Here is a 20,564-nt window from a genome sequence, read left to right as displayed (position 1 = left end):
GTGACTTGTATTTCTACTTGTGGTTTAAAGGATAATCTGAATATCTGAAGTTTCCTAAGTATTTAGCTTTTATTTCTTTGGCAGTCATGAACAGATCACCATGTTCCCAAGAAATGCCTGTGTGCGTGCATCAGCCTGGCTGCCCTGCTTGGCATGGCAACATGCAGAGGCTGTAAAAATACCCGCTTCAGTTCCCTAATTTCAATCCACTTTTGGGCAAACCCAGTTCCACTGGATTTGTAGTCAGCAGGATATTGGTATCCTGTTTTGTAGTGGTCAGGCACTGATATGCTTGCCTGACAAAGCTGTAAGGCAGAAAAAACTAATGGGAGTTTTTAATTGCTCTACTTTTTATTGTTACTTTTATTTTTTTTTAATTGCTACAATTTTTTCCTCACTTAAGGTAGGAGTGCCACAAATGCTTCCCTTTTTACTCTGAGCTTTACATTCTGTAATGGAGGTGAGGGATTGAGTAGGATGCTTGAATTGAAATGTTGTTTATTCTTCTGCAATTGTTTCAAGGTACTTAATTGAACATGTTATGCCTAGACAATTAAGTCTACTGCAAGCCCTCAGAAATGGCCTGCTTTGTGCCTGTGTACTCTTACCCTTGCAAAACATAGAAAGTACATTTTTCTGTCCTTCACAGCAAAGGGAGATTCAGCATGTGTGTACAAATGAAATGAGGTGCAAAATGAGCCCAAGGTCAGGTTCAGGCTAAGCTTTGTTGGAGCTTTATCTACTAATGGCTAGTAAGAAGGAGAAGAGGAAAAGCAGTAGTGGCAATTGTGGGGAGAGGAAATGGAATTGGAACATTGGAGAGGAAGTGAGGTTCTTAAACACTTGTTGAACTCTGGAGTGTGTGCATGTATTTGTGTATGCGTTTATATATGTATGCATACAAATATATGGGGGCATACATAAACATAACATGTTTACGTAAACATATGCATTTATACATTTTTTATTGTTAAAAAATAAGATGTGGCAAAGAAAAAAAATCAGAAGAGGAAAATTCTTACTGACACTTCAATTTCTCCAGAATAAGTGTGTCTGAATGCATTATCCACCAAGCTGTTTGTTGTTTTTTGTTTGTTAGTTTTGTGAACCTGTATCTGAGAACTTACGAGATACAGAACTGCTGTGTCTCATGAAGACCAAAAAGCTAATGGGCTGGTAGTTTTGTGGGGGGGGGGGGAAAAGAGACTCTTTTTCCTGGCTTCTGGCAGCAAATGCAGCTGTCTGCTCTGATGTCTAATGCGTTTTCTTGGGTAAAAGATGATGGAAGAGTGGCCTGATGAAAAGTTATCTGCTGCTGTGTCCATTAAAACAGCACAAAGTAGACTAGCCAAGTGAATATGCATGAGGCAGAACTTCAGAAACTTGATTATCATAGGTCAGGATTCAGTACTGCTCAGATATCTCTCACCCAGAGGTGGGGTGGAGGCAGCTACCACACAGTAGTACTCCTGAATGGAGTACAGCTCTGGTATTTTTCTGCCTTTCTTCACCATTTCACGAAATTCACAAGTTAAAAATGGAGGAGTAGTGAAAGACAGTCTTCTTTTATGTGGTTAACTTTGTTGATAGGCATACTTTTCTGATCTTACACCCTTAAACTATTGTGATTTTTTTAAGCTAATTTTGATGCTGTGCTTCGGAGCAATTCTATTCTGTGTATATAGAAGGTGTTGTGTTGGAATAGCTGCAGTATTAAATTTCAAAAACACAATTTTGAACAAGACATCAAGAGGGGGTAATTTTCAAATGGCTTGTAAATTGAAAAGAGTTCCAAACCTCTTATAAGAGGTTAATTTTGTCTCTTTAGTATCATCTGCTTAAGTTCTTCACTAGATCAATTTAATTGCCCAATTCTCAATTTTGAGACTGAGGAAAATCTTAACTTAGGAAGAATTGAAATAAGACAAGTTATGAATCCATAAAGAAGTAACTAAAGATTGTATATGTCTGAGTCTTTTTCCTTTTTCAAGTTAGGCTTGTATACCTACCTCCAACTTTCTGTACCTTATTCTCTTCAAAGACAAATCAGAAAAAATTGTGTATGGCACTGTTATCACATGGTAGTGTATATTTAGAATCCATTTTAATAATGACTGAAGCTAATATTCTCTTAAGGATATGCTCTCTGGGAACAGGACAATTAAGTTTTTGCAAGTTTTCAGCAGTATATGAATGAGGTAATATACTGGAAAGTGCGCAGAGGCATTATTCAAATACCACGCGTGGCAGTATCTTCTGTGTTTCTAAGCAATTTTTGTTTGCTTATGGAAGCAGAGATGAGATACACAGTGGGATACTGAGGTGTTAATTTGGGGAGGTGCCAACTTCCCAGCAACACTCAAATTACAAGTATATATTTAACTGGGAAATAAGGTTAGCAAAATCTAAGTTTACATGATTGTGATGCTGCGTAAGTCAAGATATGATTGAAAAATGGATGTGTAATTAATACTTGGCATTACAAATCAGTGAATCTTTCCACATATGCTCAGAGATGAACACTGCAATTTATAAGTCCTTACAGTCTGCAGTGCTGTAAACTTTTGATTTTAGTTAAGAAATGGTGTTCATATTTACTGTCTTGTCATAGATTAGTAGACTACCGCAGGTATCTGACAAGATAGCTGTGTTGCATTAGGGTCACGTTCTAGTTAAGTACATGAGAGATGACATATGTAAGTTAGACTGTGACATTACAGGATTGTAACCCTGTTGCTGCAGGCCATTCTGTGTCTCATATTGCCTGTTCGAATAGCTGTGTTTATATTTAGATGATGCATGTTGAGTAAGGTGAGATGGCCTTTACTGCTGCTGACCCATATTCAAATTTAATGTCGCATTTACCAAGTTAAATGATTGGCTATTAATTAGTTCTATTTACAGAAACGTGGAAATATTCATTAGGTTCAGTGAGAGTGTCAGCTGCATGTGAATTGCTACTTTGCAGTTAGCAAAGATCCTGCACTTAACTTTAATCATACCCGATCGTAATGAGATCTTGTGCGTTGCTAGCCTGTGTCAGCAGACACCGAGCAGCCCTTCATGGAAGAATGCTAAATGAAAGCTGTTTTAATCATTATGCCAGAGATCTCTAGCCTCATTAGGTAATGGGTCAAGAACTCAACTTCCTAAGTTCCCTCCTCCCATATTGCTGTGCAGAAGTTTGCTGCCAGCAAACATTCTGCAGACCGTGGCTGGGAAGCTTGAGCCATAGCTACTTAAAACTTTTTTCAGATAAAGCTTGGTTTTCCCAAGTCTGTATCTCACCTGCTTGAATACGGGTTGAGGTAGAAAAGCCATGAGTTTGTCCTGCTTCCTTCAATGGAGCTTTAAGCTCTGGTGCTTGAAATCTAAACACTGAATGAAAATAATTTGGTTCTTCTATTCTGTGTTGTTATGAAAATACAAATATTTGAAAACTGTTACATTTAGAGGAGAAGTGTGGCCAGTCATTTCACAGCAGATGTTGTTACAGCTATGATACATTGTTTCAGATGATATGATAATAAATCCCCAAATACTGTTTTGGTTTTATTAACTGCTAAGTATTCACTTCAGAAAAGATATGAGTGTTCCTGCCATTAGAAACCAGGGTGTGTGTATATATATGTGTGTGTGTGTGCGTGTGTATTTTTATTTTTAAATTTGAAGAACTTAGAGATGCTTTGAAGAAATAGCATAACTCTGATATTAGAAAAAAAAACACTAATGAAGTAATATTGCAGTATGAGCATAGATGATGAAATACTGACTTCAGCTCTGGAAAGTGGTGCTTGTAATGCTCTGAGTTTTGTCTAGAATGGATTTAATTCTCTGTAAGTACCCTGTATGTAGAAAAATTAGCTAGCCAGAGCAGCTTCTTTAAATTCAAGTTTGCTAAGAGAAAAGGATATTGACCTTTCTGATACCTTTTCTGAGAAGCTGCTTGGGTATGCAAGTAGCTATAAAGGAGATTCCACATCCTAACAGTTGCTGGAGATTTTTTTTTCCTGTGTCTTTGCATGAGAGGGATGGGAAATCCAGCATATTTGAAAAACCAAAGAGATTAAATATTTTTGTTTCCTTATATTGTGTAAAGAAATAGGTAATTCTATGAAGACAATGTATCTGCAGTAAGAGGTACTTTTAATATAAATATATTTTCCTAATGCCTATTCTTAGTCTTCCTCCTTTTATTAATTAATACTTTACAAATACCAGTAGAGAATTGACAGGGAAAAAATTTATACTTTTCTTTCAAAAAAAAATAATTCTCTACACACAAAGCACAATCTTTGACTGAGGACTTCTAGAAATAAGTCCTATACTTCAGTGAAATTAGCAGTGCTCATTCTAAGTTCAGCAATAAACTGTGGGAGTTCCTTGATGGCTGTAACTAGAGCTGTTCCAATTTTTTTTGTCAAAAATTACTAGTAAGTGTGTGCTATAATCTATATAATTGCTTGTTCTAAATATGTAAGCTAAGTACGAAGCTTCTTTAAAAGCAGAGATGAAAGGTTGGTGCCTTTTGTGTACAGCCTATGGAACACTTACCACTATTGCTTTGCATATCCTATAGGGAAGAATAAAGGATGTATACTCAGACTTTGATTTTACATGTCGAAGGAAAACAGGAAGCAAACCCAGGGACCCTTTCTATTCATGCGACTTTTTCCCTCTTGCAAAAACATGTTTATTTACTTAAGTATAAAATAGTCTTTCACTTTTGTTTGTTTTTGTCTGTCCTTTGAATTGACTACTGAGGACAGGAGATAAACCACAGTTATTACTTGTGGTCTCTAAAATTGACAAGCACTTATACAGACAAGGTACTGACTGGCATCTTCTAAGATCCTCAGTTACACAAAATGCCATAAATGTGACAGATGCGACAGGCTCTTCTCAGGATTGCGGAGTGTAGATGTATGTTTTTAATGGTTTCAGTAGCAATCTGGGTGGTTTGAGTACTTGGTAAAGATCTGAAATCTGCTGTGGATTCCCTTTTGACCTTTGAGTAACTTTTGCTTTACTTTGTAAAATGAAATGGGGATGTTAGTTGGTTTTCCAACAGAAAGTCTACTTTTTTTCTTTTTAATGAATGAAAATGAAAAGTCAATGTAATCAAAACAAAAAACTGCAAAGAATAAGCAAATCTTATCCATGAGAACTTAAAACTTGTTAGTTTATTGCTCATTCTTATGAGGAACCCTCTTTTTTGGGTAGTAGTTATGTGTATGTGATACTGCAGTTAGTTTGCTCTTGTAATGTACTTGTTTAAAAAAAAAAAGGCGTGGCATAACTTTGATCACTGATTTGAGAGCATACAGACATGAAGATCACTTGGAGTAAGTGATAAAACTATCTACTGTCTGCTTTCTGAATCTAAAATATGGATAATTTATAATTTTTATAAAAGATTTAAAGAAAACCTTCACAAGCTATTGTGAAATATAATTGAATTGAAATTGAAATATCAGGCGTACCTTTTTCTTGTTCAAATACTGTTTGTTGCTGTTCTACTCTTTTGACAACAATTTTAGAGTTACTTGGCAAAACACACAAGCTTAACTAGAATGGACTTGTATTCATTTCACTGCTTCTCACTTTCTTTTCCCTCAGGAGTCATCTTGCTTGATATCTGGACTAGATATGTATGAGATAAGTGTCTTCCCAAAATAAAACTGACCCAGTTTGTTAGAAGCTTTTACTTGAAGGTGGTTTTGACTGGAAGGGCTTAAACTTAAAAGCCATAATATCAAAGTCAATTTGTGATACCAGCTGGCATGATATTCTTGAATACAAGCTAAAACAATATCAAGAATAAAGGTTAAATAAACCAATTGCTGTGACTTGTACAACAAATGCAGTAATATTTCATAGCAGTAACTCTGCTGAATTTCTCAAAAAATAGAGTTGAACATGTAACTCTTTGCTGAATATCTCAAAAAATTACAAGTAATTAAAGAAATTTGTACCCTTTTCAGGCAGAAAAACAGATTTTTGCCCGGGAACTGTGGAAATAAGCACATAGGGGAGATCTGACTTGTCCAAATGCATGTGAACATTGTCATCAGATTATTTAGGGTGACATGTGTGTCTTTGAATTCATGTGTTTCTAAATTCCGTAAGTTACAACTTGCCTTTTGTTTTTCAAGACTATATAATATAATATTGCCTTGTAGTATATAATATTGCCTAATATAATAATGCTTTGTTTTAATTAATTTCTAATCATTCACAATATTCTTACAAAGAAGTGGGTAATATAATTTGTGGTTGTTATTGCTATATTGCTGTTTTTATCTATTTCAAATTAAAATATTTTTATGTGTTTTAATAATTATTTCTACACTCCATCATCTGTTTTTAATCACAGAATCACAGAATTTCTAGGTTGGAAGAGACCTCAAGATCATCTAGTCCAACCTCTACCTAATGCTAACAATCCCCAAAGATTCTCTTAAGATTCTCTTAAGAAAGAGTTAAATGAGTAGCTTGGAATCTGAAGGAACTTCTTGTTTTAACATGTTACAGAATTCTTAATTTATTCAATGTTTTCCTTCTAGTCAATATGGTTTCATTTTTAATGCAGTATTGAATTGAAATTATTTCTTGTGTCAGCAAACCAAATAAAGTCTCTGAACCATCCTGGTAAATGGTTGTTCCAGGATAGTTCTCCAAATTAACTTCTGTCTGTAAAGCATTGCCTGCTTAAAATACATATACTTTGACAGGTTGTAATAAGCATACCAGGAAAAATACACTAAGTACAGTTGTATAATAAAGTTACTTTAAGCAATAGTATTATGTGCTTTGTCAGAGGACCCTGTCACAATTTTGTACTTTTCCTCTCCATTACTTTAAATTTTCTGATGGAACACTGAGATTCTTTGATATCTGAAAGAGAATTCCCAGCTAAAATGAGAAAAGGTCCTTATACTGAGATTTTCAACTTAAAAAAAAAAATAAAATAGTTCTGGCCATAAATTATAAAAATATAAATAATAAAACGGAGACAATTCTACAAATAGCCGGCTGAGTAATGTGTGCCATAAATGGAGGATTACTGTGGGGCCCCTGTTGTTTGTGTCATGGGAGAGAAGGGGTGGAGAGAAGTGATCCACGTGCCCACTATCTGATGCTTTTAGTCATTTGGCATTTTTCTAATTGCTGCTCATTTATTGTGTTTTATGGTCATCTCTTAGTTTGAAATTGTTCATGTAGGACACTGCAAGCTTTTTATCCAACATCAACCATATGTTTAGTTCTTATCAGAGGGTCACTTCAAGCAGCAGGAGATTTGAACTTTTTGTATGGTTACATCTTTTGGATATATGATTAGCAAAAGACAAAACAAAACAAAATGAAAAAAACAGCCAGACAAACAAAAATAACAACAAACTACCTATACTACATATAACAATATTTGTTATATGATTGAAAAATTGAAAGAAAGCAGACCAGCATAAGTTGTTCTAGACTATTTTAATATATTTTCTAATATTTAGAGAGATGTTAAGATGAAAACCACAACATGTCAGAAAAGCCCAGTGTCTGTTGTACTCAGGTTTGGCAGGTTTTCAAGAGAGTCTACTTGAATGTTTGCTAGGCTATCAGAATGTGTAGGTTTTTGAAAAGTATACTGATTTTTAAGTTTGTTTTGCAGAATATGATGTGGAGATGTGTTGCATGTCAAAAGTAGAAGGGAATCTTTTACTAATATGCACAAGAAGGTACAAAAGTTTTAGTGAGTTGTATTAAAAAAAAATAAAGTATCCTCTATCAAATGCAGAAAGTTTTTCATCTTTTCTGCTCGGTGCTGTTGAGGCTCCAAGTAGAGCTTTGTATCCATTTTTTGGCACAATGAGCCAAGGTAGATATAACCCATTGGAGAGCCTCCAGAGGAGACGAAAATGATCTAATATCAAGGAAGCATGAAAAGAATGAAAATTTGATATTCATTGTAGGAAACATGTCTCTCTTTTTCTAGATGGAAATTAGAAAAGAAATTTTGTAAAGAAAGGAATAATCTGTGAAGAAGACTAGGAATACTTAATCTAGGGAGGGAGATTTAGATGTTAGGAAAAAATACTAACTGTAAGAATAGCTGTGCTCTATAATGCATTGTATAAGAAGGCCAAGGATTTAAGAACATGTTGGAAGAGCATCCGTTGGTGTTGGTTGATTCCTTATTCAGATAGACAGAGGAGTGTTCTCGAGGTCCTTTCCAGCTGTTTTCATTAATTATTTTGAAAACAACTTTAATAGAAGTGGCTTGTATAGGAGATACCATTGATTAATGAATGTTATTTTGATTTTAGACAAGCAAAAACTTTATATTTTTTGGCTTCAAAGCACCAGATAATGTTTTTGTTGGATAGGTCTAATAAAGGCACAAAAGACTTCTGTGCTTGATGAGAGAGAGAGGTACCTCTTACTAAAGCTGGTTGTATTGAGTTGTTTTGTGGGCATTCACATAAATGTGGGTATCTGTCACAATTTTTCCTAGAAAATCTAAGGCTTAAAATGCTAACTGCCTGTGTGGTGTCTTATGCTGCATTTATTTTTAATGCAAGACCTAATGAGGGTGTGTATGGAGGGCAATTTAATAGTGATTAAATATTAAATATTAATATTAATAAATATTTTTTTTTCAGTTCCTATATTGTTCATTAGCACGGTAGGCCAGCACAAAGTTAGGATCATGTCTGGGTTCTTGAACTTATTCTGATTGTCTTGACAACAGATACAAAAAGCGTATTGAAATCACTATTTGTCATTAGGAGTTTAGTGTTTTCTTCCTGCAGAGGATATGCTAATCCTTTCTTTTCAAGCATGTTGTTAATTGTGTTTAGTGTGTTCTGTAATTCCACAGCAAGGTAAGTAGAATCAGACAGCGAATAGGCCACTGTTCAGGGAATGAGTGTTTGACAAATAACATAGGTAACAGGTGATATAAAGCTTGCTGCAAGCCTGTTGCACTGTGTAGTGAGATTTCTGAAAACTGAAGAGATGGAAATTTGATAAACAAAAAATTAAATCCAAAAATTCCACTTCCTGATCCTTTATTTCTTGAAAATATATTTGCTTTTGTTGGTGCCTCTGCTTTGCTTGTTGCTAAGTTTGGTATTACTTTGAGTGCTTTTCTCACCTTGCTGTTGTTTCTGTAATCACTTGGGGTAAGTGAAGATGTCTCCAGTAATTCAAAAGTGGTATAGAAGGACACTGGACAGCTTTGTGGTAGAATGTCATAATTTTAATTTAAATCATAATTGCTGAAATTGCTTCTCATAGTTTTACAATCATTAAGGATTCAGTGTTATTTACTTCTGTCTGTATCAGAGGACCATACCTTCAATTTTTTTCAGTAACTTCTTTGCTTCTTCCCATAATCAAAAGGGTTTAGCCTGGATTATACTCCAGATGCAGTATTTTATGACATTAGTTTTTAATGCTTCCTTTGAAAATATTTTATTTTCAGGTCTCTGTCTTGAGAAGTTGCCAATTTCTTCTTCAGCTAGCAACCTCCATGTGGACCGTGAACAAGAAATTGTTACGTGCTATGAGAAGGCTGGGGATATTGCTCTTCTGTACCTTCAGGAGATAGAAAGGGTAAGAATTGTGTGGATCATCTCTTATTGGTATGATGATACCGACATTTTGGTGGTTCATCTGAAAGAAAACGTCTGATATTTGTTTTCTTAGAACTTCAGGGCATGCTTACTATTGGACAATAAGGCTAGTGTGACTTTCTGTCCTCCTAGAAGATTCTGCTAGTAGTCTGAAAAGGGACAGAACTCTCTTAATTATTATGTATGTTCAGGATGCTGATCTGTAGCCTCCTTGGAATTCATTTATGAACATGGTATATTATGGTATATTTCAAACACATAGGAAGTAGGAAGTATGTATATTGTGTGTATACGCTTCCTGGCATTTCAGATAATTCTTAAAAATAATTAATGGTATACTCTCCATTAGATACTAAGCTGGGGTCAGAAAAGCAAAAGAAAAAAAACAAAATGAAGAGGGAGAGAAGTAATTGATACTGCTTTTTAAATAAACACACATTCTTATTTTCTGAGCTTTTTTGCTTTGGAGTGTTTTTGTTGTATCTTAGTGGTTGGTAGAATATGTAGTGAATATTAAGGCAGTTGAAAGCTGATCATTTTCCATTTTTAATGTAACTAATACAAATTAAATCATTTCTAAACTGTTTCTTTTAAAATCTCTCTGGATATCACTTTTAATCTTCAATGCTGCTTTCTGCAGCACTCTTTCCTATTCTGCCAGGTTTTAGATTTTAAATACCATCACCTCAGCTACTCACCGAGTGAGGTTGCAAATATGCTTCATCATGCACTTCTTTTTTATACTGTTCTTCACATTAACTTCTGAAAATGTATTATAAAATTTTTCTTAGAGGCCATTCTGCTTGGTGAAGAAATTACTGTTTAAGGGATAGTCAACAGAAAAAAAAGATTTATATTTAGGTATGAATGGAATTAAGGATAGAACTATTCTGCTATCAGCTGCCTGAAAGTGAAAGACTTCTCCAGTGTAAAGTATTAGTTTCATTGTGAAAGTCTACAAAACTTGATAATTTTTGTTGTATTTTTTTCTTGTGTTCTCCTAGGTGATTAATACAAATATACAAAACAGAAGCCCTAAACCAGGACCCACTACACATGAACAAGAACTTGGTTTTTTCTTGGAAACAGGATTACAAAGAGCACATGTTTTATATTTCAAGAATGGGTAAGATTTGGTTCACCATTTTTGTTTTGATTTAAGTTTTGTATTTTCGTTCTAACAGGTTGTGATACTTTTTAACAATTGTGGGTCATGTGATCACAAGGCCTCTTTAATAAGGCACAAAAGTTTTAAATGAAATAGTGAGGCTGTCCATATTGTATTTATTTATGTGTTGTTAAATCCTTTGATTAAAGTATATGAAACAGAAAACATTTTGTATTTTACTTTCTAATTGTGAGAACTTAAAATACCTTAAACTTAACCTATTCTTTGATAGTTCTTTTATTTTACTATTAGAAAGTAAATATTAGAAATATGTTATTATAGAGTGATTGAGAACATATTGAAATTCCTGGTTTTTATAATTTTGATTTCATAATTTTTTTCTGAATCTCTTCAGTTATCACTTATTTTAACATTATGCTGCAGGATAAATGTGCATGAAGACCAACAGTATGTATACAAGTATACAATCTCTATTGTACCTGCTCTATAGATCCTTTTAGATCCTGCATGGGAGCTCCTTTATAATTTTAAAGAAAACTTCTATTAAAAGTCTAAAAATAAATTCAGCCATCATGGAAAATAAAAAAAAAAAAAAGAAGCAGTACTCTTCGTGTTTTTGGAGCTTTAAAACTTTGCACAAATGGTTTTTAAGTACATTTCTGACATTTGTTGTTGAAAGCATATAGTTTAAAAATTGATCTGCAGGGCTTTTGTTTTGTGTTATTTTATTGAAATTTTGGAACTCTAGATAGGACTAGCATTTTTTACCAAAAATGTTTCTTATTCTTTCAAGTGCATAATCAGGAGATGAAGGTAAATTATGCAGTGTCTGTAAAGAGTTCGAGATTTTCATGTACTGATGGTTGGTTGATAAAAGGATATCCCAATTTTGAAACTGTCCAGGGCAGTCAGGGCAGTCAGCAGGAAAATGGTCACTAAGGTTCTTAAAGTAAGGAAGTAATGCTGCCATATTGCATGATCTGAGAATTATGTATGAGTTCAGTTTTCATCATTTAATTGCAAGTGGAATGGAATGTTCTGAAAGTGTTTTTTGTTTTTGTTTTTTTTTTTTTTTAGCAGGGCTAAAAATAAATTACTGTTTTCGTGTCTGCACAAAAGATAAGTAAAATGCAAATATTAAAAGAATCGCAGTGGCAATCATGGTAAAGAATAAGCTAAATTCCACATTTCAAAGGATTTTGAAGGCCTAAAAGTAATCAGCAGTAGATAGAGAAGATTAAGAGTAACCACAAAAAGTTGTGTAGTGGTTTATTAAGGAACATTTAGCCCATAGAGGAATGCTATGCTAAGCTAATGCTTTTTTTTTTTTTTTTTTTCCTAGACCATATCAGCTGGTCTGGCATAAACTTTCAAAAAGCTGATTCGATTCTGTGCACATCGTAATCCTTCACAGTGAAGCTGGTGTTCTTATCAACTCCTCCATAAACATACTATTTTTTTTTTCCTCCACTCCTTAGTACAGTGGTCGCTTGTAGTTTACAAGCAGATTATGCATTATATATTTAATTTTAAATGTCGTCTTCCAATTTAGTTGTCTACTGCTAGAAGTAGTAGAAGAGGAAACGAGGTGTCAGGGAAAAATGAATCAGAGCCAACCATTATTTTGCATACTTGTACCATTATATCCTTCAGTTTCCTTTCTTAATTTAGAGCCAATCCCAATTCTTTCAAGATTGCCTAATATGGCCATTGTTCCAGGCCCTCAGTTATATTGCTGCTTTTATTGGTCCTTTCTTTTTTTGCTTGTTTGTTTTTCAATTGAATTTACCAGAACTGAACACAGAAGGTTGCTACTTTAAATATATATATTTTTAACAGTGACAAATTTTTAGCATGCTTTTCAATACGTTGGTATCAAAGATGCTTCCCTTGATTTTTAAATTTGGCATGTATTCTGATATTAGGTTTATCAGAACCTAATAAATTGAGTTCAAGATCTTCGATCTTTGTATTATGCTTTCCAATATACTTCAAGTTTTAATTTAATCTAAAATTATAATGATTATATGAAAATTTTCAAGCAGGGGAAATGTAGATATTTTTAATACAGGGAGTTTAGAAACTGAAATACTGATTTAAATAAACTTTTTTCAGTTAAAGTTGTAGATACCAAAAGGGCGTGAATCCTGTGGAAGATGCAGGAAATCACCTATTTAACTGCTTGTGAGTGTTGAGGGAGAAGAAAAGGAAAAATTAGCCTGTTTTTACAGGCAGACCAGCTCTGGTATTCATATTGCGATGCAGTGGAGGCTGTTACTTGTATGTTCTTGAAGTGAGATTGTAACATTAAAATAAGTTAAATCCAAAAAGAAAGTTCTTTCCACTAAACTATCATCTGGCATTGTATTGAGTGAATTCAAATTTTTTCTTGTTATCAGCATTGTGGATTTAACAATTTATACACTAGAACATGCTTAAAGATCTGACTAGATGCTTATGGATATGGGTGTGGACTTACTTTTTTTAAGGTTTCAGTTCCACTCCAATAAATACTAAAAAAACCAAACAAAAACAAACAAACAAACAAAAAAAAAACTGATGGAGAACTGAATTTGTCTAAAGTCCTTTTGTGGGGAAATGTGTTGTTGTATACCTTTGTTCACTCCTATATTCACTGCTTTTGGACTCTTTGTCCTCTAGAACTGGAAATCCCATTTTTGTGTGTGTTAATTACAAACTCAAAAAGAAATTGAGAACTTTAATACCAACTAAAAGAGCATCATTTCAGCAGTAATGTAGGGAATGTTGTGGCCTACCCAGAATGCTGCTTGATCAACTTTAAACTTCTGCTCACTAACTGTGCAGAGATTTTCATTTGAGTCAAGAAAGCAAGTTTTTGTGGAAGATTAAGTGAATATCTTTCAGGCATGCATTAGTGTTTGAAACCTCTGAAGCCTAACTGCTAAGTGCCAGCATTTTGAAAATACATGGAATAGCAATTATCTAAAAATAAAAAAACAAAAAAAGCCTAAAGTGGCAATAGTCTGAATGGAAGAGCACTATTTTAATGATCTATTAAGGCACGAATCAGAAATTAATGTTTTCTTCCAAAATGTACAGAATTTAAGTAAAGTGTCAAACTAGATTCCCATTTTTCACTTGGGAGCTGAGGAACATTTCAGCTTTGCAAGTTGTAGCAAGTTAAGGAAGCTGTTCTGAATCTAAAAGGAGGGTTTAAAATATATATGACTTTAAATGTTTTGCTGGCTGATTATGCAACTTCCATTTAGTCTAGTAGCTGCTTTGTAATTTCAAATTGGTGGAGTTCAAAGACCTGGTATTGTTCCAAGAAAAGCAACGAGCATAAAAACTTTGACATGAGTACTTTAACATATTTTTTTTTGTTGTTTGGTTGTGTTTTTGTTTGCTTGTTTGTTTTCAAGTAAAATGCCCCTGATAAAGGACATCAAGTTATGTTCTGAGTAATCCTTCTGTTGAATTTACTTTGTATTTGTGCTTTAAGATGAACCAGACAAAATTGTAAATGTATTTTTGAATTAGCAAAGGTCAGGACAGTATTGGCTCTGTACACTCTTAAAGCAAAAGAGCTTTTTGGTTGGAATCTATAATCAGGTGGCCATCATGTGAAAACCAGCATTAGCTAACTTCCTGAGCTCTCTTACCACTTATCCTACGTGTCACAACCTCTCAAGGACATTGCTCTAGGGACTGGACCAGGTCTGTATTCCTCATGGTGCCATTATCTGTGCTGACACAGCTGCTCTGAAGCAAGACCTTCCCAGTCCTCTCCATGATGATGTTGTTCAGAGGCCAGCCCTTTCTTAGCAGACATTTAACCCAAGAAAATAGAAAGTTTTTATGTGAATAATTGATTTTTATTGGCTTACAGAATGTCTGACAAACACACAAAACAACAGTACTTGGAGTTACTCATGTAAAGGACTTGTCTATGTAGGAGTTGTTTTGTTTTTCCACTATGGCACTTGCAGGAATATTGCTCTTGTGTTAGTAGGCAAGGGAGAGTGTACAGAAGTCAATCCGTAAGCGCTATTGTTGCGTGCATGTGTGTGGGTGTGAATGTGTGATACCTTGACCAATTGTTCTGCACATCTCCAAAGATGAAGATGCAAATTCTGATGAAGTCTTAGGTATCTTGTCAACATTAATTAGTAAATAAGGTACATCACTGAATGTGAGCCACAGTTGCCAGTTTTAACTAAAATGTTAACTGACCCTGTTGACTTGAAGAGGAGGAAATAACTAGGTGGGAGGATTTATTGGTGCTAGGTTTCCTCATGGTAGTGGCAGAACTGATTTGCTAAGCATTTGGGTAAGTGTGCCTGGGAAGGAGTGTATGTATTTTGGTCATAGTTGTCATGAAAATGGAACTGGATCTTGGAAAAAACAGGTGACTGCTTATCTACAGAGATGTAAAAGACTAGTCCTAAAGGATGATTCATCTTCATTTTAAATAATAATAACTATTCTGAAACTATTTTTGCAAAGAGTAAACACATTGCATTGTTTGACTCTTCAGTGCTATCCTCTGAAGTTGTAGACAGTGCATCAGAGTTCAAACTAGTTTGTGACAACACGGGCTGTGGTGTTGTAGTGGACAGAAGGCTGGTACAGTGGTAAGAAAAAACAAATACTGTGCAGGTGTTGGAGACTGTGTGTCTCGTCATTTGTTATTGAAATTCATGTCATTTGAAATTCATCGGTTCTTTCAAAGCGTCCAATGCTCAGGTTATTTCCTCGTCATTGTCCAGACAATTAAAAATAAATGTTTCTAAGTTAAAAGTAGTATTGATTTGACTGTGGTAAGAATCAAAGCTTAACTGCAGTGAAAACCTTGGAAACGGTATGTGTTACAGAAATGCTAGTCATCTGTTAAAGGCAGGCAAGCTTTACCTGTATTTTCAGCTGAATACTGGAAAAATCTTCCTTTGCACCTCCTGATCTCCACATCCTTTCCTTTCAAAATATATAACCACCAGGATAATGTATTCAACAGCCAGTTTACTGGAGAGGGCTTGTAATTATTGTTGACATGCAGGCACTTTGGTGTTTGTACTGAAAATGTTTTCTTATGTTCCAGCAATTTGTATTTGGTAGGCATGTCAGATCTGACCTTTTATGTCTCCCAGATTCTCTGTCCCTTGCTGGCCTACCCTTCCCAAATGATTTTCTTCTCAGCTTCTGTTGGATGCACTGTATTTTTAAATATGAGAAAGTGAAAGTGGCATTTCTTTTTATGAGTGTGTGGTAGTGCCCTTGTGCATTTGATTTCTCTCCCATGCATAAACATAGTGCATGTGTATGAATAATTTTGATCGTGTTTTAATGTCATCTTGTTTTACTGCCACCAAATCTTCATATTACTGCAGTGGGGGTACTTAAAAACAGAGTTTCTTTGGAAATAAGTGGTTCCTCAGAGATTGCATTCAGACACAAGTATGGTAAGCAACTCAGCAGTGAAGTAATCTCCCTCATTTATTTTGCATTGACATTTTTATAAGACTATCAACAAGATGTTTTTAGACTTTTTTTTTTTTTTTTTTCCCTTAAAGAAGTGTTGCTTGTAAGTCTTATGCTTAGGAATACTGCATGAATTCTTCTTAGTTATGAATAAGCAGTGGAACAGTATAAAGAATAGTAATTACTAGGACAGATTCTGGTTGTTTGCTTTGAAGCATTTGCATGGGTTCTTTTTTCCAGAAAGTATTGTACCTGTTTGTAGGTACAATTCGTGTTTTAAGTGTGCTCTATGTAGTATGAATTTAGAGATTTTTGCCTTTATCGTCCTGCTTTTCTCTGAGTTAATGTATGCGTTTACATGGCAGTGTTCACAATGAATTTGGAGAGCATAAGAATAAAAGAAAGTTTAGTAAGCACTTTCAGAACTGTTATTGGGATGCAATAGAAAAAAGGAAATCCCGTCCTCTGTTATACTTTGTTTTGGTATAACAGTCCGATAGCAAACACAAGAGTTGGCAATAAAGGGGCAAAACTCTTAACTATACTGATGAATAAATGGCACCTAAGCAACTTAAACTCACCGTTTTCCACTACTTTTTTTCAGCTATTAACATCTCTAGCTAACCAGAAACAGCAACTTCGAAGTTAAACATCTCCAGTGTTAATGAGAGTGGGAAAATCAAAGGATGTTTGATAACCTCTTGCCTGATTTTCCCCTTTCCCTCTCCACCCTTCCTTCCCTTCCCCTGGTTAATGGGCTCTATCACTTTTTTTCAGTAAATGTTGCTGTTTTCACACTGCTGTCCAATATAATACTCTGGTTTTCAGTTTGAAGAAACACTTTTAGTTACTGAATTTATGATGGGCACAAGCCCACAACAGACCAAGTTTTATGTTAGGTCTTACACTGGTGTATTAGTACTTAGAGCTCTCTCACAATACTGTCTCAGCACCGAGCTCAAGTGGCTACAAATCAGTTATACTCTGATCTTTTTTTTTTTTAATGTATTATTGAACTGCCATAATATGTATCAGTGTTCCAGTGCTAGTGTTTATCTTCTCTTCTTTTCCTGCAACATCCTACTTTGTGCTTAATTAACTTCTTAGTGTTTTTTCCCCAATGTTAACCAACATAAAAACGTTTTTTTCTGCCCTACTGCTTCTTCAGTCTCATCTCTGTACTTATTCTCATTTGCAATTTTTTTGAATACAGACCACCAAGATTGTCTGAAGCTCTTAGGTATCTACTGGAGAAGTATTATCATTAAAACTAGTTTTATCTGTGTGAATTTTTTCCCCTTTGCTGTACATCAGGTTTGGTTTTTAGCCATCCTGCATTATACTGCAGCACCAACACCTGTTTTCTTCAATTGTTTGCCAGTGGTGAGGTCTCAGCTGAGAACAGAAATGCTTCTTAGTGCTGAAATGTCACCTTGGGAGTCCTGCTCTCTCTCCATCCCATTTCTTTACCTCAGCTCTTGTTTTTTCAGAAATGCATTATGAGTTTGCAAGCTTAAAAAACACTCTGTGAAAGAAGAGAGCAACGTGCGTTTTGCCCGAAAAATGGCTGTGTGATGCAAAGAGTCCACTCCCCACCATAGAGTGCAGTGGGAGGTAGTAGCTGCTGCTGGGATTTGCATGAAGCCTCTCATGCTATAAGGTCTTGTGGGCTTCCCTTCCCCTTCATTGGGTTCCCTCTCTGAGAGTGGGGCACGGCCAGTGACAAGCGTGCTTCTTCACAGGTGTCACCACTGGTTTGTGCTCTCTGAAGAGATGCCTTTCTGTTCCTTCTACTCCTTTCTCTGCTGTGCCACCACTGAGAGGGCTGAACCACAAACAGTGCTTAGAATTTGGCCTTGTCTCTGTTTTTGCGAAGCAATGCCCATGACCAAATATTTGATCTCTTACTTCAGATTAGCTCTTTTTGATCTGCCAGGTGTTACTGCTCCAGGGATGCATCCCAGCGGTTTTGTTACTGTATAGAATCTTGTATTTTACCACCGCATACTTCCTTTGTGTTTCTGCTGCTCTTTTCTGACCTTTGTATCTCTAAGACAGGTTGTAAAACCACTGCCATGTCATTCACTGCTGAAGTTCCCCATGCTTTTATCAGGCTTGATATTAAAATGAGAGGCATCCTATATCTTCAAGGTGGTATTCTAAACAAAATCTTTGTATTTACTGCATGTCTTCTTTCTACTTCAGTGGGAGTTTTTATATTTTCATCCAAATATAGATAAAATAACTCTATAAAGTTTATGACTATACAGATTGACTGATGTGTAATACAGTATTAAATATTTACCAGAGTAAATTAGATTTGCCTCATTCCATCTGTTAGCTTATTTCGGTAGTAAAACTTTCTGGAATGTTTACTGCTTTTTTTTCTTGTGAATTCAAGAACTTTACCTTTGTAATCTACCCCTGCTTCTTCCTCTGACTAGATCTCTGCTCAAAGAGAAAGTAACATATAAGAGTTAAAGGGCAGGACTTCTAATCCACTCTTTCTTGAGTAACTTGTGAAGTCATTTTTGTGAATCTGTTTGTTGTGTTTTAGTAGTTGAGACTAGTGCTTTGTGTGTGTGTGTATATATACACACGTGTATATATACACGTGTACATACGTGTGTAAATATATATACACACACATACATGCACACATGCATATCTATATACTTATATGAAATAATATTCTAAAAATCTGAGAAGGAGCTGAGGTGCTGGTGTCAACAAGTGTGGTGTTACCAGCTCTCATCTTCCCTGTACCTACACTCCTGGCACATATTGTTTATTTTTTGTTTGTACATGTTTGTACCAGAAACTTCATTTTCCAAACCAGTGGAAAACAAATGGCAAAGCAATTACATCTTTCTTTCATTTTAGTGAGATGAAAGATTCACCAGAAGGTGTGATAATGGCTGGCGTTGCTGTGAGAAAAGAGATAGCTGAGAGCAGGAAGGTGTGAAGAAGGAAGAGTGGTGGAAAAAGGGAACAAATACCAACAAGAGATTTGGGAGAATGAGGCGTTCACTTTTTGGTAGTGAAGCATTAAATGGATTTAGCTACCAGTGGAACTGCAGTCTAGGCAATGCGTTTTCATTCCAAATGCATGTGATTATGGCCTTCAGGAGAATAGTAGATGAGGATAAAGTAAGGCTGTTTAGATGTTTTGTTACTGTGTGTTCTAAAAGAATTGCTGCTTGATTGGGCTGTTTCGAATACTTGGGCTTACGCAGCAGTAATGGCACACTGAGGATGTTTCATTTATAAGCTAAAACTTCAATCAGGAACTTTCAAGCATCAAACAAACATGATTTGCTGTAGTGAATATCAAATACCAAGGATTTTTCTTTCCACATGAGTTAACAATAGATAAAATAAATGTATGATGCACAGTGATATTGTTGCCATTTTGTGGTTGTGGTGCTTTTTTGTTTGTTTTTGTTTTGTGCTTTTTATATGTTTAAAAATAACAGCTTAGATTGTAGAAGGACATAAAAGATTTTCTACTTGTAATTCAGAAAGTAATACCCAGTGATAATCAATGTTTTGTGGAAATTATACAGTAGCGTGAGAATGTTAAGGGAAAAGTATGAAAGGAAGAGAGAAACTAGAGCAAAAAAGACTAAACAGAACTGGATGGCTTTAGGTCCATCGTTTTTATAGTTGTGGATAAAATTATTCATTTTTCTTTTTCTCCTTAAAAGTGAGAGAAAACAAACAAGCCTTAGTCACAACTATCTGAAGCACGGCCAGTTGTGCAAAAGATTTGGCATTATCTCTTTGGTCAAATCTGTAATAAAGTTCAGAAAGCTGTAGAGATTTTGGTCTTTTTTGCTTTAATCTTTGAAAGGTTACATAGAACAATTGCTCTAGTATGGTAAATAACATGCCTCAGAGGATTAAGCTGTTGTTCTGTTAGTGCTAAAGAGTTGATCTGAGGTTTCTGTTCTGTGTCAAGAATTTTGCCTGTCCCTACTCCTTCCCTAAGTAGAGTGTTTGTACAAATTTAAAACAAATACTTTATTCTTTGCTGTTTGAGTTCTTAAACAACAATCTTTAAAACTTAAAATGTACTATCGAGGTTACAAACATTACATTTCTTTTTCTGTATAGAGAGGGAGAGTGCATTTGGGAAACGGGCTCCATTCTGAAAGCAATTTACGTTTCATCACTTTCATCAAGTGATTTAGATTTCACTGTTCATGTTTTTTTCCCCCTTTTTTAAAATATGAGTAGTTCTTGTTTTTTCCCCTCCTTCTAAAACATGAGTATTTCTTAAATCAGATATAGTAAGCCTTGATAATGAGGTAATAAGCTACCACGAGAAACGTTTCTTGTTC

At 35.1% G+C, this 20,564-nt stretch overlaps 1 protein-coding gene across 4 annotated transcripts in view; it reads left to right on the top strand.

The window, feature by feature from the left end:
• TTC7B (tetratricopeptide repeat domain 7B) overlaps positions 1-20,564 on the top strand; it is a 135,990-nt gene that overhangs the window by 24,546 nt on the left and 90,880 nt on the right. For all 4 annotated transcript variants that reach the window (XM_084522757.1, XM_084522758.1, XM_084522755.1 and 1 more), the window contains exons 4-5: positions 9,482-9,612; positions 10,637-10,758. In XM_084522757.1, coding sequence (XP_084378883.1) covers positions 9,482-9,612; positions 10,637-10,758 — 253 coding nt within the window. The remainder of the gene's footprint in view (positions 1-9,481; positions 9,613-10,636; positions 10,759-20,564) is intronic.

Source organism: Aythya ferina, assembly GCF_964211825.1.
Source record: "Aythya ferina genome assembly, chromosome: 5".
NCBI classification, from domain to species: Eukaryota; Metazoa; Chordata; class Aves; order Anseriformes; family Anatidae; genus Aythya; species Aythya ferina.
Note: the sequence above shows the minus strand (reverse complement) of the source record. Positions and strands in the feature narration are given on the sequence as shown.